The 24,568-nt window shown below is 45.5% G+C and overlaps 1 protein-coding gene across 4 annotated transcripts in view; it reads right to left on the bottom strand.

Moving 5' to 3' along the window:
* SLC9A8 (solute carrier family 9 member A8) overlaps window positions 1-24,364 on the bottom strand; it is a 74,889-nt gene extending 50,525 nt beyond the window's left edge. For all 4 annotated transcript variants that reach the window (XM_070801864.1, XM_070801866.1, XM_070801865.1 and 1 more), the window contains exons 1-3: window positions 24,232-24,364; window positions 22,177-22,355; window positions 16,124-16,204 (exon numbers count right to left, since the gene is read on the bottom strand). In XM_070801864.1, the coding sequence (XP_070657965.1) occupies window positions 16,124-16,204; window positions 22,177-22,355; window positions 24,232-24,245 (274 nt within the window). In that variant the 5' untranslated portion in view covers window positions 24,246-24,364. The remainder of the gene's footprint in view (window positions 1-16,123; window positions 16,205-22,176; window positions 22,356-24,231) is intronic.
* Window positions 24,365-24,568: the final 204 nt, after the last annotated feature.

Below are 24,568 nucleotides of genomic sequence, written 5' to 3'. Positions count from 1 at the left end.
ATCTGCTCATTTTTGCTTTATCCGCTCATTTTCAATGTAAAATGGCAGAAAGCTAAATTTGCCCTGTTACTGCTTATTCCTACCATTTCACAAAGGAATTAAAAATCACGTTCTCAGGCTCAGATGGCAGCGCCACGTAGAGTATTTAGTTAGAGATAAAGTCCTGATGCTGAAAATAACCTAAAGGAAAGGTTCTGTGAAATTCCTGGAATAAAACAGAGCATCTAAGTTCAGGCACGTCTCCACAAAGCTGACAGGCTCACTGCTCTCTCATAAAGAACCCACCAAAAACAATTCTCGAAGAAGCGTCACAGGTACAATTTATGACTGCTCTGTCCCTCGCTAGATAAATGATTCTTGACCCCGTGGGCACATCAGAATCAGCAGGGGAAATTTTTATGAAATAAAGACGTCTGAGCAGAACTCGGGACCTGCCATACCACCATCTCTGGTCCAGGGGACACAAAGTAAGGCTGAAGACTACCGCCACAGACACGTAAAGACTTCCCTGGCGGTCCAGCGGCTAGGACTCTGCGCTTCCAAGGCAGGGGGTGCAAGCTGGATCCCTGGACAGGGAACTAAGATCCCACGTGCCTTGTGGCCAAAAAATAAATAAAAAAGACTTTTCTTTTCCCTAGAGGAAGAAGCTTTTCTCCATCAACAACAGAGAGCTGAAGAAACATACCTTATTGGGTAGAGGTGAGGAGAAAATACGAGAACATAGAATTGTATTAGGAGAAGAAGCTGCACAAATGCTAACTGATAAGGGGAAGGAGGGGTTTGAGGTGAAGAGAGGAAATAAGTTCATTTTAACTTTATATATCTCTGTACTATTTGTACATTGTTTATATATTAATAAAACAACAATAAAACTTTTGATCAAATGGACTAAGATAAAATCTGATAGATTTGAGCTATAAAGGGAATAATGATCAATGATATTTTCAGGACAGTAATCATACATTCCTATACAGTAATCATACATTCCTATGGGCTTCCCTGGTGGCTCAGACAGGAAAGAATCTGCCTGTGATGTAGGAGACCTGGGTTCAGTCCCTGGGTCAGGAAGATCCCTGGAGGAGGGAACGGCAACCCACGCCAGTGTTCCTGCCTGGAGAATCCTGGACAGAGGAGCCTGGCGGGCTACAGTCCATGGGGTCACAAAGAGTCAGACACGATCGAGCAACTATCATCTCCACTTCCAATCAGACGCTCACTTGCCATGTGAGCACTTATTCTAGTCTTTCTCAAAGTTCCCCAGTTGCTTCCTTCTTCTTATATTTTTAAATTGTGTGTATATTTTAAGGAGTTTTCATACAATTTTTTTTATTAACCAGATAGTTTATGAATCCATTGTAAAACATTATAAATAAGAAAAAAGTCTCCTGATGAAATCCCACCCCGTCTAGCTCTCTGTCTCCGGTTCCAAGGTAACCAACCGTCTTGATAAGTCTGGGGAATATTCCAGCAGACCCTTTCTCCACCCTCTTACATATTTACATTAACCACACAGTTCTACAGCGTGTGTGTATATGCACACACAAGGCACACCTGTGAGTATTTATATAAAATGTACTGTATCTTTCTATTATTTGCTATTTTGCTAAGTGTTAGGATCGGGGTTACTACACACGGATCTGCCTCATTCCTTTTTAACAGCTCTACAGCACAGCATAAACATGCCAGAGGCTGAACACACACTTCTCCAAAGAAGGTACACAAATGGCCAATAAGCACAAGGAAAGACGCCTCACATCGTTAGTCATCAGGGAGACGCAAATGAAAACCGCAGTGATTCGTCAGTTCACACCGACTAGGACGGCTATCATTGTTTAAAAAATGGAAAAATAACAAGTGTCGGCAAGGATGTAGAGAAGTTGGAACACGTAACATTGATGTATCGATGGTGGGCATGTAAAAATGGCACAGTTGCTACAGAAAAGTTTGGCAATTCCTCAAATAGTGAAAGTTCCCACATGACCCAGCAATTCCACCCTAGAGAACAGAAAACTTGGATGTCCATAACGGCATTCTCAGCCCAAAGAGGGGACCAACCCTAATGCCCACCAACTGATGGCGTGGATACACAAGATGCGGTATATCCACACAATGGAATGTTACCTGGCGATACAGAGGAATAAACCACTGATACATGCTGCAATGCGGATGATTCTTGAAAACATGCGAAGTAAAAGAAGCCAGACACAAAAGACATCTTTCATGATCCACTTATATGAAATATTCAGAACAGGCAAATCTACAGAGACAGAAATGTTATCCTGGACAGTATCAGGGATGACAGCTAAAGGGTATGGGATTTCTTTTGGGGATGAAGAAATGTTCTAAAATTGCTGTAATGGTTGCACAACTCTGTGAATATATTATGCTAAATCCCTGAACTTTTATAGGGTTTAAAGGTTACATTTAAATACAGGTTACATTTAAGATGAGTAACTTGTATGGTGACTTACATCTCATAAAATGATTACCCTTTCCCCACCCTGCAAAAGCCAGATTCTAATAACTATAATTCCCATGGTTCCAATTCATATGAAATGTCTAGAATAGACAAATCTAGAGATAGGAGGGAGGTTAGTGGTTGCCAGGGGACAAGGGAAGGGGAAAATGAGGCGTGACTGCTAATGTGTAGGGAGTATTTTTTTTAATAAATACATTCATTTTTGGCTGTGTCCGGTCTTCGCTGCTGTGTGGGCTTCTTCTCTAGTAGCGCTGCACGGGCCTCATAGCAGTGGCTTCTCCTACTGTGGAGCAGGGGCTCAGCAGTTGTGTCTCCTGAGCTCCAAAGCACAGGCTCAACAGCTGTGGGCCACGGGCTTAGCTGGTCTGGGGCATATGGGATCTTTTCAGATCAGGGATTGAGCCCGTGTCTCCTGCACTAGCAGGCAGATTCTTCACCACTGAGCCACCAGGGAAGCCTCAGAGAGTATCTTTTTGAGGGGATAAAAATGTTCTGGAATTAAGGAAGATAGGAGTGAGGTTGCACAAGCCTGTGGACATACTTAAAAGCACTGAACTGTACAATTTAAAATTTATGGTATGTAAATTCTACTTTAAATGTTTTTTAATTTTATGGAAGCAGAGCTGATAATACAATGTCATGTTATTTTCAGGCGTATAGCACGTGACTCAGTTACACACATATACATTGTTCTTCAGATTCTTTTCCCTTACAGGTTATTACAAAATGCTGCGTATAGTCTCCTAGGCTGTACGGCAGGTCCTTGTTGGCTATCAACTTTATTTATAGGAGTGTGTTAATCCCAATCTTCTAATTTATCCCTCCCCCTGTATTTTTTGAAAGTCACTTGTTTTTTTTAACATTCCTCCCATGATGGCTATCTCCAGCTGTTTACCATTAACAGCTGCAGTGAGCATGCATGTACATGCCTCTTTGTGATATTATTTCCCTAGGGCAGATCCAAAGACAATGAATGGCATGAGCACTTTTATCTCTGCAACTGTTGCCAAACTATCCTCCAAAGTGGTTATGCGGATTTAAACCCCTGCACCAAAGCATCCTCACCAACCCTGGAACACCATCAGCCTCTTCTGCCGATGCGACAGGCAAGAAACTACTTTTATGGTTTCAGTTCGCATTTACAGTGCCTTCTGCACTCAGGAACTGTTCCTGATCACAAGGGAGACTGATCCTTCTTCCATGATTTCAGATTTCATTTTCAAAGCTAGTGTTTTTGTTGTTGTTGTCGCTGTTATTAAAACCTCAACTTTCTTTTTCCCTTGTAAATGTATAACAAACTTTAATACTTACAATAAATGCTTTTATAATTACACATGAAGCAATCACATCCGAGAATCAGTGATTATTCCATTGCCTAAGCTTGTTTCTGTATTACTATTTATGAGGAACTGGAAGCTTTGTAAAATACAGTATGATGTTTATTATTACTACTAATACTATTACATGAGTAATCCTTTGAAGTGTCCTAGGACTTAACTATGGTGCAGCATCAAATTGGCCAACTCCTCCTTTACCTTTTGAGATTGAGGTTCAAAGTTAGGTCAAATCAATGTAGTATACAGAGGAAATTAATTTATACTGCACAACCAGACACCCTAGAAATAACACTCTAGCTGCAATTTTGAACATCCCTATCAGTAAAAAGAATTTGAGCATGCACCTCCAAGCTACAAATTTTTATTTTATTATTACTAAAAAAGTGCTACTTCATCACTGTATTTTAAAATAACACGGGAAATTCCGTGGCAGTCCAGTGGTTAGGACTCTGCGCTTTCACTGCCGAGGGCCCAGGTTCAATCCCTGGTCCAGGGAATTAAGATCTCACAAGCTGTGCAGTGCAACCAAAAATAAATAAATAAAATAACACCAAAAGTAGAGACTGTGAAAGAGATTCAAATTAAATAGAAATATAAGTTCTATTATCTCCTTTTGCCCCAATGAATCTTCATACATACACCTGATTATGGATACCACTGGATTAATTCAAAGGATCAGGAGCAATTCATAATTATTTGTTAAGCTCCTTCTCCCAGGTTTTGTTGCTTTAAATTATCCTTTAAAAAAAAAAAATTATTTGGCTGCACCAGGCCTCAGTAGCAGCATGCATGATCTTCGTTCTCGGCTGTGGCATATAGGATCTGGCTCCTTGGCCAGGGATCGAACCCAGGGCCCTGCACGGTGAGTGCAGAGTTTTAACCACTGGACCACCATGCAAGTCTCCACTTTAAGTCATTCTTAATCCTCAAGAGAATGCTTCAGGCAGGAAGGCTCAGAGAGTTTCCCAGGTTTTCTGACAGCTCAGGGCCAGCGAGTGACCGTGGACTGCTGGCTCCCGGGTGCATTCTACCACCTCTCGAGGCTGAGACACGGGTAGGCCACACCACGGCAGCCCACCTGCCCTGCTGCCACAGACTAACATCCGCCACCCTCTCTCCCAGGGCGCACTGCTGGTCTACCATCATCACTGTAAACCACGAGCGCTTGTGAATATGAGCATTATCGGAAAATGCTTCAAATACATTAAGTATAACAATCAGGTTACAAAACAGGATGTAGGACAGGATCCCTGCTGCTGCTGCTAAGTCACTTCAGTCGTGTCCGACTCTGTGCGACCCCACAGACGGCAGGCCACCAGGCTCCTCTGTCCATGGCACTTTCTAGGCAAGAGTACTGGAGTGGGGTGCCACTGCCTTCTCCAGGGACATGATCCCAGTTCCCTTAAAAAAGTAGAAATATATATATGTATATATATGCACAGTTCAGTTCAGTCGTGTCCGACTCTTCGTGACAAAAAAGTAGAAATATATATATGTATGTATATGCACACACACACGTATTTATTTGCATTGTGTTAAAAAGAAACACACACACTGGTGTTAGGCATTGTCCTATAGCATACAATGTATATTACTTAAGCTCATTCTCACCATTACCCTACAAGGTAATAGACCATAATAATACAAATGATAATAATATTAACAACAGCAGGTAACAGTTCCTGACTGCTTAGCACGTAGGCATTACACTACGTGATTTCTATGCCTTTCCCTGTTTAGCATCGTCAGTCCTGAAAAGGAAACCAAAGGCCAAGGACCAGCATCACCCAGCTAGTAAAGAGCAGGTCTAGACTTGTTTTAAAACTTGAAACCTCCAAGAGAGTCTGCAGTGAAAACTTAAGTCTCTGTCCTATCCTGGCTTCTTTTCTCCTTTTTGGAGGCCACCTATGTTACCAGTTTCTTGGTTATACTATACATTTCTACTGAGTGTCTGTACATTTAAAATCATGCAAAAGGCTTCCCTAGTTGCTCAGTGGTTAAAAAAAAATCCACCTGCCAATGCAGGAGGCACGGGTTTGATCCCTGATCCGGGAGGATCCCACACGCATGGAGCAACTGAGCCTGTGCGTCACACCTACTGGGCCTGTGCTCTGCGTCCGGGAGAGGCAACGACTGGGCCCACGTGCCGCAACTACTGAGGCCCGCGTGCCCTGGAGCCCGTGCTCCAAACAAGAGGCCATGGCAGTGAGAGGCCCGAGCACCACGACTAGAGGACGGTGCCCCACTCGACACAACGAGAGAAAAGCCTGTGCAGCAACGGAGACCCAGCACAGCCAAAAATACACAAATAAAATTTAAAAATCAAATCAAAGCATATGCGTGCACAGGCATGCACATGTAACATAGATTTTAAGTTAAATGGTAGTACGGTATCAACTTTTTAAACTTACCACTACCTCTGAGAAACTATCCCATATCAACACATGAAGAGCTTCCTCAGGATTTTTGTGTTTTTAGTGGCTGCAGTGTATTCCACTGTGCCATCCAGTGATCTGCCCCTCGGAATGGACACACAGGTGTCTTCCAGGCTTCGCTCTCACTGCCATTCCCATCTGAGCAAACACATCGTTTCACATGTGTAAGGGTATCCACAGGCAAAACCCCTGAAAGAGGGGTTGCTGGCTCAAGAGTCCAGGCATTTTAAATGTCATGAAGAGCTTACCATGGTAAACCCTGGGCCCTGGGGCCAGCCCAGTCCCCTGCACTGGGCCCAGCTGTGCGGCTACTAAGGGCTCATAGCTGTCCCCTTGTGCAGATAATTGTGCTTAGCTGCCGCGAGGCACCTCATCTTGGAAGCTGTGCCCACCCCACACCCGCTCACAGCCACTGACCACCTGATGGGGGTACAGAAGTCCCACCCCTTTGCCTGAAGGAAAAACAGAGGCTGCTGGGCGGACTTGCCCCAGAGCCGTGTGCCGAGGCCAGGCGAGGGCTCCCCTGAGGTCACGCCCACCGTCTGGCACGCTCCCTCCCTAGCCTGTTGACTCCCTCCTTACGGATTTACTCCTAAAGAGCACCCCGCAATACACCACTGTCCCCAAGCCCGTCTCAGGTTCTGTGTTTAGGGAGCCACCTGGGACCAGCGGTTCTAGGAGTAGGGTGGTCGCGGGAAGCACACTTGAAGGACGGGATTCTGGAGCTGGACCCCTCTACAGCTGCCCAGCAAAGGGCCCCAACACTGGAGGCAGGACACTGCTCGTCCCTCACCGAGGGTAGCAGGGCCAGTGCTGAGACTTCCACTTGTGGTGGACTGGGTCATGGCTGCTGGAGGAGGCAGGGGCTCACGAAACATCTCTGGTGTTAAAGAGGTTATGGCTGAAACAGTAACTGTAAGAAAAGCAGTGCAACTTCCCTGGTGGTCCAGCGGTTAGACTCCACACTTCCAATGCAGGAGGCACAGGTTTCATCCCTGGATGGGGATCTGAAATCCCAGACGCTGCAGAGCAGCCAAAAAACAAAGATAAAAAGAACAGAGGAACTGCGGTTGTTGCTGAGTGCCACTCATGCTCTGAAAAGAGAACATGAAAGGCTGAAACAATCACCAACCTCAAGCAAAGGGTGAGAGTCAGAGGGCCGCCTTGGCAGCACTGAAATCGACCCTCATCTCCTGCAGTCGGACGGTCTCCAGAGCTGAAGACTGGGAAAGTCTGAACCGCAAGAGTGGCAGACCTTCAGAGAAAGGTGAACTCAGGAAGACAAACCTCCCACACCTTCTCATAGCAGGGCTCCGATATGGGAGAAGTGGGACTCAGACGTGTGGGTTGGGGAGCCTGGAGATGTACACAAGCACCTTTAACCTGCAGGTTCCCGTGGACCTTCCAGAATTTTCCGGAAGTGGCCCCACCACCCTGCTGGAATACAGAGTTCCCAGGCTACTTCAAGATTACACAGATGCCCCCAAATGAGGCCTTAGGTTAACTCCTGCTTCCTGTCATAATGTAGCCCCCATGGACACAGACCATTCGGGTGTTCAGGACAACACACTGGTCCACTACTGACCTCATGCTAATCCGCTAAGCACAATGTGGCAAGGAGATGTCTTGTAAGACACAGATGCTTCAGAGGATGGAGAGTTTTGGGGGCCTGCCCATCTGGGAAGTTTTCAGGGATCAAGTGGTCTGGAGCACACCAAGCCACTGCCTCCAAGTAAAGGACAAGGTCAGTAACTTCTACTCTAATAAAGAAGCACAGTGCTTGGGAGACCTCCCCCAGGTTTTGGAGGCAACACATCCCACACTTGAGAAAACTGCTCCCACCCATTCACTGGTGTTTAAGAGGCCGATGGTTTTGAGTGAGGACAAGAACCACCAGTCGCAGCTCGAGCAGCTCTGCTGCTTCCGCCATACCATCTGGCTGACTCCAAGGAGACTGGAAGTATCTGCTAGAAAGAGAGGCCAGCAAGCCCCCAGGGGAGGGTCTCTCAGCATAGATCCCTGGGGTTCTGGAGCAAGGTGATGCCACATGCAGAAGAGAACCATACACCCCTCGGAAAACCCCCAAGGGGAAAGAACCCCAACAGCTCCTGGCATGCTCTTGGGCTGTGGCAGAGACAGAGCCCCTGAGTATGGGGCATCAAGTGCCCACGCAGCCAGAACTGTCCTTCACAAGCTGGGATGCCACATCTACCGAGTTACGAGGCCAGACGGGCCCAGGAACAACCCACTTTAAGATGACATTGAAGACCAAACTTGTGCGGGTCCACAAGGCACAAGTACTGGGGTACTGCACAACCACACGTCAAACCAAGAGACTCACTCTATGACAAAGGAGGTGCAGAAGTGGGCTGCGGCCGTGGACGTCACACAGTCCTATCTGGAAGCTACCGGCTGGAGTGCTAGGCGGCCTCTTAAAGACGAACCTGAGGAACCAGCTCGGAGATGACGTCTGTGAGGAACGGAGCCTGCCTCTAAGATGCACTGTACTTCTTAAACCACTACGTGGGGTTACATACCCAACAGGCAAGCGTGGGTAGAGCACACAACAGGAGCACCACCCAACACCACTCTCAGGGACTCCCTCTGGAGTGGAGATTCCTACTTGAAGGACTTCTACTTCCCTTAGCCTGAAACTTTAGGCTCAGTGTCTTGAAAGGACCTAAGAAGGGGACGTGGCTACCAGGGTTCACACAGTAAGAGTTAACAGCAGAAACTGCCTGATCAGTTTGGGCTCTTTGTGCCAAGAGACCAGCAGGCCTGGAAACCTCCTACACTGGCAGGGATGACTGAGGCTGATCGCCATGAGGAGACAGGTCTGGCCACTACATAAACAGGTGGAAAAGAACACAATTACTGAGGCAATACGTTTTTAACCACAAATGATTTTTTAAAATACTGTTAGCACATTTTCGGAGAAGGCAATGGCACCCCACTCCAGTACTCTTGCCTGGAAAATCCCATGGATGGAGGAGCCTGGTGGGCTGCAGTCCATGGGGTCACTAAGAGTCAGACACGACTGAGCGACTTCACTTTCACTTTTCACTTTCATGCATTGGAGAAGGAAATGGCAACCCACTCCAGTGTTCTTGCCTGGAGAATCCCAGGGACGGGGGAGCCTGGCGGGCTGCCGTCTATGGGGTCGCAGAGTCGGACACGACTGAAGCGACTTAGCAGCAGCAGCACATTTTGTCAGCTATAATCATACAACCACTTATCCTATAATAAGGTTAATTTTGAAATTCCTGTCCTTGATGCTGCCACCTGTACTAAAATAAATACTCCAAAGATAGTATTCTGAAAGACAGAAGACTTGCCAGAAAGGGGAGAGGGGGTCCTCAGGGCCGTCTGTCTGTTTCCTGGGGAAGTGCTGTTGATACAGTTTTTGTTTGTTTCTGGCTGTGCTGGGTCTCTGCTGCTGCACCCAGGCTTGCTTTTGTAACAAGTGAGGGCTACGCTCTAGTCGCGGTGTGCAGGCTTTGCACTGCAGTGGCTTCTCCTGTTGCAGGGCACGGGCTCTAGGGCATGCGGGCTTCAGGAGCTGTGGCAACTGGGCTCAGTAGTCGTGACTCCCGGGCTCTAGAGCACAGGCTCAGTAGTTGGGGCACACGGGCTTAGTTGCCTCTGTGGGCTCTTCCCAGACCAGGGATGGAACCCATGTCTCCTGCACTGGCAGGTGGATTCTTTACCACTGAGCCACCAGGGAAGCCCTAAACACGTATATATTCAAAGGTAGCTTACTTCTTCAGTGGAATGTTATTCCTTTCTAACCCACTGAGAGCACGTATGTGATGAAAGAGGAAATGTCTAGAAGTCAGCCCAGAAAAGCAAGTTTCAGAATGCAATCCTTTAGCAACCTTTCTCTTCTGAAGTTGACACTACTTCACTATTCTGACATATCTGAAAGATTTAAGTGTAAAATGTAACTTTAAGATGGAAAAAATGCTGAGCCAAGAGAAGATGGTCAGAAAACTAGGGGCAAGAGTCCAGGCAAAAGGGCAAGTATCACACTGCGCTAACGGCTGTGAAAGAGCAACAAGACGCTCCAAGAACAAACTGTCACCTCTGATCCACGTTCCAGAAACGCGGAGGTTAAAAGTCTCTGCTAGCATTCTTCTTGGAATGCAACAGCCTGGACAATCTTGAGACTCTAATGCGATCATTTTGTCAATTTGACAACCAGTTTTGGCCTCTACCTCTAAGACAGCTACTTTAATGCCAACAAATGAATGCCTGTTCTTTCTCTAATATAAATCAAAGTATCTAAGGTTCAGGGAGTGTTTACCCACGGGACAGTTCAAGCTGCATCACTGTCAAACTCTCATTAAAGCTGTTAACAGTTACAGCCGGGATTCTTGCTTTAAGTTTTCTTTAAAAAAACAAAACTTTTTTTAGAACTTAAGTAAAATTAGATGGAAAAGGAAATAGCAACCCACTCCAATATTCTTGCCTGGGAAATCCCATGGACAGAGGAGACTAGCAGGCTATATACTCCATGGGGTCTCAAAACAGTTAGACACGACTTAGTGACTAAACGACCACAAAGGTATCTATTTATACATTTATACTTGCATAAATTTCTAAGGCCTATGTGTATATATATATGTCTACAATCCCTTTTTTTTTTAATTTTACAATTTAAAAAATCTGAGGGAAAACATGTTTTTTTATGATCTGTTTGGTTACTAAACCTGAGATGACCTGAATTTATTTGCTGGTGAAATAAAGACTTTATCCTCCCCTCCCCCGCCAAAAAAAAAAAAACCTTAAGTAAAATTAGAACTACAATCACTATATATGCTATTTTCAGAATTACTCAGGGTCAACAACACAGGAACTGAGTGGTATTTTTTCAACTTCCACTGAAATCTTCCATAGACAAAAAGAGCCCTACTCTTAAAAAATTATAATCTTTTAATCAACACAAGGAGTTAACATAACTAAAAGCACAAAGTTAAAAAGACTGTGACAAGGAAGCACATTTGTGTATTTCTATTTACTCAATGATTCAATCAAATCCAGTTACAAGTTAAAACTTGATTTGTCTGTCAGCAGTATTTAGGCTCGGAGAAGGCAATGGCACCCCACTCCAGTACTCTTGCCTGGAAAATCCCACAGACAGAGGAGCCTGGTGGGCTGCAGTCCATGGGGTTGTAAAGAGTTGGACACGACTGAGTGACTTCACTTTCACTTTTCACTTTCATGCATTGGAGAAGGAAATGGTAACCCATTCCAGCGTTCTTGCCTGGAGAATCCCAGGGACGGCGGAGCCCGGTGGGCTGCCGTCTATGGGGTCGCACAGAGTCGGACACGACTGAAGCGACTTAACAGCAGCATTTAGGCTAAACCCTGGCACATGTAGTCAAATTTTCACTCTTAACCCCATTCTGGCCTTTCCTCACTCTACAGTAAAGTATGACTAAGAAAAGAAATCTACTCCCGTTTCTGCTGTATGTATCAGGACAGTGGACAGGGTATTTATTTTCATTCTGTATCAATTTCAGTCCCAAATATATAAACAATGAATCAGTACTATATGGCCAATAAAAACAAATATGTGAACTTTACTAATACATGGAAAGAACAGGAAAAAGTAAAGAACATGAAAAATGGTATCAACTCAAACCAAGTCAAGTCATCTGATGGATATGTGTACTTCCAAGAGTAGTTTGGAGAGAAAGAGGCATGATAAGAGGAGCTGGTTGTCAAAAAAAAAAAAAAAGAGGATTTTTCTTTTTTGGTATAGCTATTTAAATGTGCCCAAAAATTTTTACTTGAAAAGGCCCAAACTACAGAATTCCCTAAGTATAGAAAGCATCTGAAAGCTGTGAACAAGGGCCAAGGAAGCATCTTCAGAGCTTTATGCTGGTACTATGTTTTTATAAAGAATCAAAGTCTCAGGATTCACTTAAAATATAATAAAACAGAAGAGTAGAAATGTGCTGTTTAGAATACAGACAGTCCTTTTATCTTTCTTTTCTTCTTTAATATTTTAAAAATGTGTTTCCTTGCCTGCACCAGGTCTTAGCTGCGCCATGCAAACTCTAGTTGTGGCATGTGGGAGCCAGTGCCCTGACCAGGGACTGAATCCAGGCCCCTCACACTGGGAGCACGGAGTCAGCCACTGGCCCACAGAGAAGTTCCCCGACAGCCCTTGTCCATACCAACAGTTTCTCAGGAACTATGAATGCTTGACACAAAAGATCAACAATATCTTTAAATGACTATGGACTAAAAAGTAACTTCTGGTGAGAAGAAGTAGGCTAGGAAAACTTATCCCTGAGAGAATGAAAACCTCATTTTCTCTGGCAGCTGTTTTGGCACAAAAATTGGAAATTCTTGAAATAGTGGCTATCTCAGTATTTTGTTACACTTTGCTCCAATAGGAGAAAAAAATTTTCCTCTCATCTACATAGCTTTATGAATTACAGGACTCTTTTGAAAGCTTTGTCAGCATTTCTAAATTCTAACCAAATGTCCTCTAATATAACAAAAACTATTTTCGGGACCCCAGCATGGTCCCTAGAAGTGCTCTTAGCATTCCAATCACCTGCGTTAGAAAATCTGTACTTAAAGTAAGATGGACTTTCCATCACCCCTTCCTAAGACCTGGCTCTTCTGGCTACAGTTATTTGTGTAACATCAGCGAAGAAATAAACTCTGTGGCCGAACAGCCTTGGCTGACCCCCACCATCACTCCACTCCATGTCCGGTTCGGGTGGCCATTTGGTGAGTTCATCCTACAACTTCTGGTGGAACTTGGGAGGAGAGGAGGGCACCTCTCCCACTGTGACTGCCACTGCAAGGGGAGTGAGCCTGAAGCTGGAGAGGCTTGCCACGTGGAGAGAGCCTGACAGGGAAGCTAAAACAAAGGGAAGCACTGTTGAGAAATGGAGAAAACTGAGTCCAGGAGACTTGATCCACTGAAGTCTGAAGCTGGCACTGCCTGTAGCTTTTCTCGTGCCCTGAGCCAATGGGTGTGCAACCACACCCCCACCCATTTGTGTTCTTTGAACCCTTTTGAATTGATATTGTCCACAGAATAGAAAGAGTCCTGTATCAGTTAAGATGTTTTCCTCTGCAAGTAAAAGAACACCTGACTAGGAATGGCTTAAACAATAGATGTTTATTATCTCCTGTAACAGGCAGCTCTGAGACAGGTGGTTTCAGGGCTATCAATTCAACAGTGCAGTTGAGAATCTGGGTTTTCCATCTGTCCCCTTGGCAGGCCCTAGCGTTCTGGCTTTGTCTTTGAGCCACAATGACTGCAAGATGGCTGCCAGTGCTCCAGACATCATATCTTCATACAACAGTATCGAAGGAAGGAGAAATTTCTTTTTACCAGAGAGAAAAAAGTTTTCCAAAACTCACCACCCCGGCCTATTTCCCTTTGATCTCACTGGCCAGAACTGGGTCTCACGCTGTCCACTGCCTCCCCACCTCTCAGACACTCACTGGTAAAAGATAACGCACTTTTCATGATGGCAAAGCCCAGTCTTGACTCGGAGGGGCCTCCCTTCCTTACGTGCACTGTGGCGAGACACCAGGTTCAAGGCGAGGACTCTGTCTCCACGGAGGGGGTGGCCCAGGCCAGGCGCCTACCACCACCTCCGTAAGTCGTCTTCTAAGTGCCGGTGCTCAACGGCCTGCCGTCCCTCAAACATTCAGAAGTCAGTGAGGACCCTGACATTCCAAACCAAATCATACAAACCGCCACTTCAACTTCCATGAGCACCAGACCAGATACACAGCAACTACGTAAACTGACCACAGAACTGTAACTTCCTTGAGTGGTTTTTTAAGTCTTCACTGGATGCCCAAGAATAACAGGTATTAGCTAAATAGGTTATTTTCAACATGCCCAACATCAGGAAAGGAATGTTAATGAATGATCTTCGTCTTCTTAGAGCTCTAAGGCTCTTGTAGAATCTGCCAGGATGTGCATATGAAGAGCTTGTTCAATAGAGAACAGGAACTCTGAGTAAAACTTATTTCTAACTCTTCACTGAAGATCAAAACTTTCTAGTGGTACCTCTTCCTTAAAACATGACATCACCTGGGGCTATGGGGCTTAAATGAGATGACACTGTGAAAGCTCACAGCCCAGAACCTGGCACTGAAGGTACCATGAAGTCCAGGGAAGACAAAGGAAGGGCTGAACCAGAGTTGTGGGAGTGCTGGTGGGAGAAGAATGGACAGAGTCTGATCATTCCATTTATTTTAAGATATTCTTGATGTGGGCCATTTTTAAAGTCTTTATTGAATTTGTTACAATATTGCTTCTGTTTTGTTTTGCTTTTTGGCCTCAAGGCATGTGGGCTCCTCAGCTCCCTGACCAGGGAACAAACTCGCATCCCTGGTAAAATCTTTAACCACTTTAATCAGGGAGTCCTTGCTCATTCATTTCTAAAGTTAAGCTGTGCTGTGCTATGCTTAGTCGCTCAGTCCTGTCCAACTCTTTGCAACTCCATGGGCTGTAGCCTGCCAGGCTCCTCTGTCCATGGGGATTCTCTAGGTAAGAACCCTGGAGTGGGTCACCATGCCCTCCTCCATGGGTCTTCCCAACCCAGGGATTGAACCCAGGTCTCCCGCATTGCAGGTGGATTCTAAACCAGATCTAAGGCAAGGAAAATTAACTTACAGAACACTAAAGGTGATGAGGCAATATTAAATATCATCAGTGGGCGAGTGGAAATTACAGAAGGAACGGCAACGTAGTCAGCTGCCTACTAACCTTTAGCCCACCTTAGTGAAACCCTATTTACTACCCTGCAAGCGCCCCCACCCACGTCTTGACTTTAACACTCACTGAAGAGTGAGGCCGTTGCTTCTTCCTTCTTAAACACTTCAATGAACTCACATGTGAGCTCAACTGTTATTACACTGATTCACATACTCTAAATTGAGGCTAATTACCTTTCAATAAATTGCCACAGGAAACAAAAGAGGGAAACGTAAGTGAGGTAGAAGGGAATGCCCTCTGACGACTTTAGATCTGACTAACGTTAAACCTTAAAGTGAGAATATCTTCTGGCTGTAAAATTCAGTGATTCTATGAATTAAGTGTCAGTTACTCGCCTCAGTGGAGTGACAGCGCAGCCTAGCAGTGGGCCTTAGAGTGAACAGCGTGAATGTTTATTTCCAAACCTAACCTAAACCTATGCTGCATCGGGAAAAATTTCTCAATATACTAAACCAGATCTACAAGGAAAAGAAAACTTATAAAGCACATGCAACTGTGCGTGCATGTGTATTCAGATGCTCAGTCGTGTCCACCTCTTTGTGCGCCCATGGCCTGTAACCCGCCAGGCTGCTCTGTCCATGGAATTACCCAGGCAAGAATACTAGAGTGGGTTGCCATTTCCTACTCCAGGGGATCTTCCCAATCCAGGGATTGAACCCGTGTCTCTTGCATCTGCTGCACTGGCAGGCAGATTCTTTACCACTGTGCCAACTGCGAAGCCTGTCATGTAGAAATATATACACAAAATTAACTTATAAAGCAGTGGTGATAAGACACAGATATCAGCAGCAGGCTACTGGAAACTAGAAATAAAGTAACCACAATATACTAAACTGATGAGAGCCTTGGCTGTGCCCTGGTTCCAGAAGTAGAAAGGGATCTTAAGCATATAGTGGGGCTTCCATGTGACTTTTAGGAGGTCATCACCAGTCTCTGAGCCCCCGGTGTACTCATCTGTAAAACAGGATCATAACACCCTCATGGCAGCTGGCAGAGAAGATGAAATGAGGTCAGGTGTACACCACATCTCGAGTGCTCAGGAGCACTTGGGAGGCACTCAGAAAATGGTACTGTTACTGCTTTAAGTATAGGATCGCCATTAAGCACTTACCTAATGAGACCACAGCAACGCTCTCTGGCAAGAAATGTAATCTGTATCGGATCAGTAAATGCACCAATATGATGCAGATAGCTGTGGGAAAAAATAAGACACTGTTAAAACCACCCAGCTATGAATGGAAACCCCAAGCCCAAGGCAGCAGTTACTTCCGGGAGGCCGCCAGGGAGTGGACAGCTGGCAGTAACACGGTAAGTCCCAGCTGTGTTTTCAATTTATTTCTGAGTCTGGAGGCAGTTCATTACATTTTACTTATTCTTTACACACTCGACCTAGCTGCTGCCTTCCAGTTGCTGAAAGAGCCACAGACACTTATCTTTCTTCTGAGTGGTTAAATCTCATACAACCATTTAAAATTATTCAAATTTCCCTTATTCTGAGAAACGATCCTCAACAGTGAGGAAGAAGTCAATGAACTCAATCACTTTTACACAAAGACAGCTGCATCAGAATATATGTTGACAAGCAAGTATTTTGCAGCCGTGTGATCTGTTCTCTTTCAACACAGAAGGAAGTTAGGGTGTTTTACAAACAGGAAAAAGTTAATCCTAATCTGGTGATAAGAATAGAGACCTAGAGACGGGGTGCCTGCTCCCCAGCCAGGCACTGGGGCCTCCCTGGTTGAGGGCTCACCACCAGCCGGGGCGGCCCTGCGCACTTCCCAAGTGCCCTCTCAGCTGACGGCCAACACTCCCTCTGAATGAGCTGCCATCACTTCTGCCTCCTTTGATTCAAGACAAGAAAGCTGAGGCTGAGCGAGGTCACACCGCCGCTGGGTGCCACCGGCCCGAGCTCAATTCCAACCCTGTCCCCTTAATCCTTGGCACCCACCACCCACTCCTGGCGGCCTTCATCCTCAACCAGGAAAACGAGAATAATGTCTGACTTTCCTCACAGGGGTGTTGTCATGAAAGAAAAGAACCAAAAAGATGTAAAACTGTTTGAAAGGAATAGGTATTTCAGACCAAAAAAAGCACACTTTCACATAAGTAACTCCTGAATGTAATTTCAAGGCCCAAGTGTTACTGTGCATGTCTTTTTTCTTTTACTAGGCACCTGGGTGGTATGCCATCCCATCAGAGTATTATAGTATTAAAAATAAATGAGTTGCCTTTTTTTGTAAAAGGAAATGTTCAAACAATCTGCATGACTGTGAATGGGCCACCCTCAGAGCCCACGTTGACAAATTAGATTATCTTTAGTCCCACCAAAAAGCACCAGGTGGCCAGAGAAAGGAAACAGTTGTAAATATGGAAATTTTGTCCTCCTTTCATTCTGTGCTTTAAACTGTCAATCTGTGGTGTTATTTTATTATAAATATTTAGCCTAGTTAGAAAAGTCCTACATTAAATACTAAGAGCAAGAAAAAAGTTCCAATGCATGAGCTCAACATGGAACCAATGAGAATGCCTACTGTATAAAAACGTAGACACACGAGCACGTAAGTAGACAGAAATATACAGCCCTAAGGAGTGGACTCAGTTGCTGCTCTCTCTTTGCACCAGTCTGGATGACAAAATTTAAAAGCTTCTGCTCGTAAATCATATAACTATCTGAAGCTAAAGAGGAAAAGAGGGACTCCCTTGGTGGTCCAATGATTGAGATTCTGCACACACAGCGCAGGGGGCGCGGCTTCCGTCCCTGGTCGGGGAACTGAGGTCCTGCAGCACGCAGCAACTCAGGCCGGGTGCAGCACCCCACCCCAAACAAGAGCCAAAGAAGAGCTGTCCATCAACAGAGAGCTGCATGTAAGGACGAGCAATGCCGAAGAATGGTCTTCAGAGACAAAAAGGAGATCTGCAAAGACAACCCACAGAACGACAGAAAATATTTGTTGGTCATATGTCTGGTAAGGGTCTTGTGTCCGCAGTATATAAAGAACTCCTACGACTCAACAACAAAAAGACAACACACTTTTTTAAAATGGGCAAAAGACATTGTCAACATTTCTCTAAAGAAAATATGCAAATGGTCAATAAGCACACGAAAGGTACTCATCCTCATCAATCATTAGAAAAATGCAAATCAAAACCACAATGAGACACAACTTCACAGCCTTTAGGATGGTAACAAGGATGGAGAGCAACTGGAGCCCGTGTGCACTGCTGGGGCGAATGTAAAACTGGGCAGCGACGGTGGGAAGTTCGGCAGTTTCTGAGAAAGCTCCTCACAGAGTAACCACTTAACCCAGCGATTCCATTCCTAAGTACATGGACAAAAATGTTCACAGCAGCGCTATTCACAATAGCCAAAAGGGGGAAACCATCCAAATGCCCATCAGCTGATGAATGGATAAACATGCAGACTATTATTCAGTAACGGAAAGGAAGGGGATTCTGACACATGCCACAACACGGATGGACCCCGAAGACATTGTATCAAGTGAAAGAAGCCAGACATAAAAGGCCACAGACCGCATGGTCCCATTTGTATGAAACACCCTCAGCAGGCAAATTCCTAGAGACAGCACAACAGTGTTCACCAGAGACTGCAGGGAGGGGGAATGGGGAGTGGCTGCTTTTAACAGGAACTGGGTTTCCTTTAGGGGTGATGAAAATGTTCTAGAACTAGATCATGGTGATGGTTGCCCAGATTCAAATTACATTACTGTGAATGTAATAAATGCCACTAAATTATACACTTCAAAATGGTAAATTTTATGTCTATTTTACCACACACACAGATTTTTGTCTTAAAAAAAAAAAGGTATATGCAAAAAGCACTAACATGGAAAGATCTCCAAGCCATTCTGTGAGAGGAAAAGCCGAGCTATAGGACCCCTCTTACATTAAAACAAACTCCAGACAGTATGTGCCTATCGCTGCCTATGTGCTTATGAATGTACATATGTATACACACACATCCGAGCACACATTTTCAAGTACACCTGAGAAAATACAGAGCAAGGAGGGACAAAACCTTCTGTGTGATATGGATGGTATGAGCACCACAAGTTAACGTATTTCCAATTTTTCATGCCTGAAGTCTTAATACACTGAAACATAAGATGTCAATTTTAACAACTCCATTAAACTCTATGGCCCATAAAATGTGTCAAATGACGCTAATGGTGTAAATCAGCAACAGGGACTCACCACTGTCGCTGTGGAGTCGGAGACCAGCAAAGGATAAGTGCAGGTCAACTGATCTCAAAGTTCTTGAAGTCAAAATAAGAATTCTGGCATCCTTTGCACACAAAAGTCAATCTCATTTGACTTGACTAAAATAGTAAACAAAAGCGGTAAATCTGTTATAGGTTAGGAACTCCTGAAGTCTAGAATAACTTATGGACTATTTCCCTCAATTCACTAGTCTATGTATTAAGTGATCTGGCAAGTTATCTATTAATAGACATTGTTTTCCTTATCAGATTTACATTGTGTGGACATCTAATCAGGAATAAATATACAAGATATGTAATAATTTGTTGATACAGAAGGAGAGGGGAAACCTCCCTTCAAATTTACATAGAAAGCATTCCACTCCCCCAACACATGCTAACCTACGGATGCAAAGTGAAGATACCAAATCGTCAACTGATTAGGGGAAACAGAAACCCTCTGACCAATGTCAGAGGCTTATGACGGGTTTGTAGAGAAGACAATCCAAGAGAAGTATGCAGCACTGCTAAATACAGCTCAGCCCTTTTTGGCTTCAAAGATGTACAAACACTGGGCAGCACTTTATGTGGATTAAAAAGCACATCATAAAAACCTGTTTTGTGATCGCTGGCACAAGCTAATCCGGGATGCTCCACACCCTGAAAGTCACTTTGAAAGTCTTATTTCTCACCCTCCTGTGAAAAAGGTGATCACAAAACAGAAGTTTTTTCCCAAGGCTTGCCTTTTATATCCCCTAACATATCATGCTGACCACAGTGTAAACAGTCTAACAATACTCCTTCAGGATTAAGGATCCGGTACTAAAGACTTCTTGGTCAAGAAAACAACTGCTTTCTTCTTAGTATTCAAGTACTATAACAAAAGGGGGAAAAAGAAAACAAGAGTCCTTGATTGTTGAAGTAATCCCTGAGAAGTAGAATTACATTGACAGAGTAAAAATTACTTGGGCATATCCAATCTAAATGGACACTGTACACTTGTGGTTTGTGTACTTTTTTGGAAAAAAGCTTTTTTAAAACTATATGGGAATTCCCTGGCGATCCAGTGGAGAAGGCTCTGCAGTGATGCCAAGGGCTTGGGTTTGATCCTTGGTCAAGAATTAAGATCCCACAAACCACGCTGCATGGCAAAAAACCTATAAAAGACAAGGATGAGTTCTGAGATTTTAAATGAAATAAAATTACTTAGTAAAATTACTTAATAGTCTAAATATAAATGTGAAAGAAGTTACACTTTTCTGCAAAAAATTAAACCAAAAACAATCCTAATAGCCATCAGAGAAATACTCTGCACTCTTATATTTTTTGTACCTTCCGTTCTTCTGAAAAGATCTAATTAGAAATATGACAATATAATTAAAGAGGAGCATAAAATGTAAACGTGCCAACTTCACTTTACAAACAAGTTTGGAGAATCCTATTCGAAGTTATTTCTTTCTTAGCTGATCCAAAGTGGTTATGCAGTTTTAACTGGGTTTTCTGGTCTAAGACACTTGTCTCCTGTCCATAGTGTCTGAGAGGCAGCTAAGAAATTGTCTTTTATCTAAACTTCCTGACCGATGTCTGGCAACCTGAATATTAGCCTCTGCTGCTGCTGCTGCTAAGTCGCTTCAGTCGTGTCCAACTCTGTGCGACCCCATAGAGGGCAGCCCACCAGGCTCTCCTGTCCCTGGGATTCTCCAGGCAAGAACACTGGAGTGGGTTGCCATTTCCTTCTCCAATGCATGAAAGTGAAAAGTGAAAGTGAAGTTGCTCAGTCGTGTCTGACTCTTAGCAACCCCATGGACTGCAGCCCACCAGGCTCCTCCGTCCTTGGGATTTTCCAGACAAAGAGTACTGGGGTGGGGTGCCATTGCCTTCTCCAGTATTAGCCTCTGCTGCTGCTGCTAAGTCGCTTCAGTCATGTCTGACTCTGTGTGACCCCAGAGATGGCAGCCCACCAGGCTCCCCCGTCCCTGGGATTCTCCTGGCAAGAACATTGGAGTGGGTTGCCATTTCCTTCTCCAATGCCTGAAAGTGAAAAGTGGAAGTGAAGTCGCTCAAGTTGTCTGCTTGAAAGCTACAGAGACGTGTCCGACTCTTCGCGACCCCATGGACTGCAGTCTACCAGGTCCTCCGTCCATGGGATTTTCCAGGCAAGAGTACTGGGGTGGGGTGCTATTGCCTTCTCCAATATTAGCCTCCAGTCTCCCTTAACACAGATCTGTCAATTAATTTAAACTCTATGGGCCTAAATTTCTTCACCTGTGAAATAAGTATGTTGAATAAAATGAGATCTTAAGCCTGGGAGAGTGAATCTCTTTGAAGAAAAATATCACGTGAGTAAAGAGCGGCACAGGTGCTACACAGACATGGCAAAAGCGGTGACCACAGTTAGCAGGAGCGACAGAGATCACAGAAAGCGGTGTGCTAACACAGGGGGTCTGGTCTTTCACTCACAGCAAACTCTTAACTAAGGGAAAGTTTACACGGAAGCCGAACGGACACAAGAGACAAAATGCGGCTCTGGTCAGAAAGTCAGACGCTCTGCCGTGTGACCCCCAACCCCCACCCACGGCGTCATACAGACAACACCCAGAGACTCATGAGCAGAATCTGAAATACAATGAACTAGAAGATGCTCAAGGCTCTTTCCAGATCAAGAATTCCTGAAGTCTTTGTTTCAAAGGACATCTACAATAAAGATGTTCTTCAGAATGACTAAGCTCAAAGATTTTATAAAGAAAGAGGACTATGAGATGAAACAGTTATGGCATCAGGAACTGATCAGTGACCCTCCGTGTATGAACTGAAAGTCAAATGAGAGGCAGACTTGACACAGTCAACAGTAGCTGACCCGGGGTTGACCACACAGACAGCACACACAGACGCTCAAAACGCCAGGGGCTGGTGTTTCTTCAAACATTCGCCGAGGACCCGCATTCACCTAGGACGAGGAGGCTGAAGAAAATGGTCATGCCGCTCGACTGCTCTTCCTGCTGAGCTTGCTCCCCTGTCTGCACCGGGAGGATGGGCTTGGCAGGGGTCGGGAGCACCAGTTTCGTAGTGACCACCAGGGTGGTGTGAAGGGTGACATTGAAACCTTCATGAGTCGTGTTGGGGAACCTGTTGGAGAACATAAAAAGCAGCAGAATTAGACAAAGGAAAGAGGGCCCGGAGTTATCAACACATACACAAACCAGAAAGAGAACTTTGGCATAGAGCTCTATGGCATTCACAAGGCCCGCAACCAAGAGGCAAGCCTTGGAGAGAAGCTGGTTAGGAAAATTCCTGCCTGCTGCTGCATGAGGGTACGGGTGGCCTCAGGTGCGCTGAACACAACCACTTAGAGGTCAGGGACAAGGGGGAGTCAGGGCCAGTGTAGAACCAAATGCTGCCTGCTCTTTGGCCCTTAATGGGGGATTTAAGGACTAAGCACAACAGAAATTCCAAGATCCAACATCATTTACTAAGTGCCTTTACTTCTCCAGCTTACATTCTTTCCTTAGAGCGAATGTGCAAGTCGAAGAAGCCACTGATTTTACTCAATTGTTGATTAAGTCTGAATGCCCCACCCTACTTTACAAGAACCTCAGTTCAGTGGCCCAAAAGTAATCCCCTCTGTAACACCCCCACTCCATCCCACCACTGTGTTCCTCACAGCTACCTCCTCACTTTGTGTTGGGATTGTAAACCAGTGTGATATTGACGTAGTAACCATTGCAGCTGTGATTGTAACAACTGATGTTTTTTGAGTACTGCCTCATTCTGGGACCAGGTAACATACAAACTTGCATTTAACAGGCATTAACAAGCCTGAGGTGGACACTGCTTTCTCTTTTTTACCTGTGAACAACAGGCTCAGAGAGCCTTTTGTTATGCCTGTTGGCTTAACTTGGCCAGTATCTCAGTCAGTCAGTGGCAGAATCAAGCCAGATTTGAATCCAAATTTGAAATCACTGAGCCATACCACCTCTTCTGCTTTGTGCTGCTGAGGCCCAGTTTAGTGTCTGTGACAGCCAAGACGTTCAGTAAGTAAGCTAACTAAATGAAATGACCACTAGGCTAAAAGACATATAGAAAACTTGTCAGGCAAGGGAGTCAAATTTCAACTGTTGGCTTGGTTCCTTGTTAATTTTTATACACTCCTTCCACAAAGATGGGCATCTATAACATGCAACAGACTGTGCCTGGCAGGTATGCAGAAAAGACTAAAAGAGTGGTCCTTCGCCAGAGGCAACTGAAGGACGGAGATACCTCACTCCCTTTATCTTATACAGCCAGCTCCCCTGCTTTCTACACTCCAGCCTTCCCTGTTTTCTGTCCCTCAAAAGACACTAAGCTCTTTGTGGCACCTGTCTTCCCTCTCCTATTCCTCCTTTTGGTCGCTAAGGTTTCATCCGGCACGTCACCTGTTCCTGACAAGCCTCCTCCACCCCAGTACCACTCGGCTTCCTTCCGAGCACTGAAATCATCTTGTCTATTCATGGTCTTCTCTTTAAACTAGAATGAAAGCTCCTTGAGAGGGACTCCTGGTCGGTCTCCATCTCTACCATGTGACCAGGGCCTGACTGACAGTAGATGGCCACCAGTTTAATGAATAAATGGATTTCATTGAAGGAAACAAGAAAACATGATCGTTACAACGGAGGAGGGGACTGGCTACGTAAGGGGTGGGGGGGACTTGCTGGAGGCGGCGGAGCGCTGCGTAATCAGCAGATGAACGAAAAATGGGAAAGTGAAATCTGGGCTGCGGTTTCCGCAAGGCAGCTTCCGAGATCGACGACGAACGGCCGATAACTAGCCAGAGGGTCCAACCTCAAGGGGGCCGCGCCGCCCAGGCCCGCCCCTCCCCCTGCTCGCAGGCGCCAGCATGGTCAGTCCCGGCCAACCAGCGCGAGGAGCTCCGCCTTCTGGGGCCGGAGGGCGGCCTGAAGGGCTCGCTGTCACCCGACGGGGCCCAGCCCTGCCGCCTCAGCCGCCCAGGAAAAAGCCCACTCACTCCTCTTCCGCCATCTTCTCCCCAATCCCGCGGAGCCTCCGAGACCACCGAGCGCGGGGCTAGCAGGGCCCGCTTTTGCTTCCGGCTTCCGCTGGAGGCGTGGGCGGGCCGACCGGCAGGGGGGCGGAGTCTTGGCTGCACGAGGCCGGCATTTCTGTCCCATCGTCTCTATGGCCGTAGGGTGGGAGGATGCGCGTGGGAGGACCGCGGGGAACTTTCAAGATGTGTGGCCGCACTTCTTTTGGCCCCTCTGGCCCTGCGAAGTTCCGGCTGTTCCCTTCCACAGGGTTGGGACGTTTTGGGGAAACTCCTGTGAGGTGACTGTGACTCATCCTGA

Source organism: Bos indicus, chromosome 13, assembly GCF_029378745.1.
Source record: "Bos indicus isolate NIAB-ARS_2022 breed Sahiwal x Tharparkar chromosome 13, NIAB-ARS_B.indTharparkar_mat_pri_1.0, whole genome shotgun sequence".
Lineage (NCBI taxonomy): Eukaryota > Metazoa > Chordata > Mammalia > Artiodactyla > Bovidae > Bos > Bos indicus.
The sequence above is the reverse complement of the archived record's forward strand: the minus strand, read 5'-3'. Positions and strand labels throughout refer to the sequence as shown.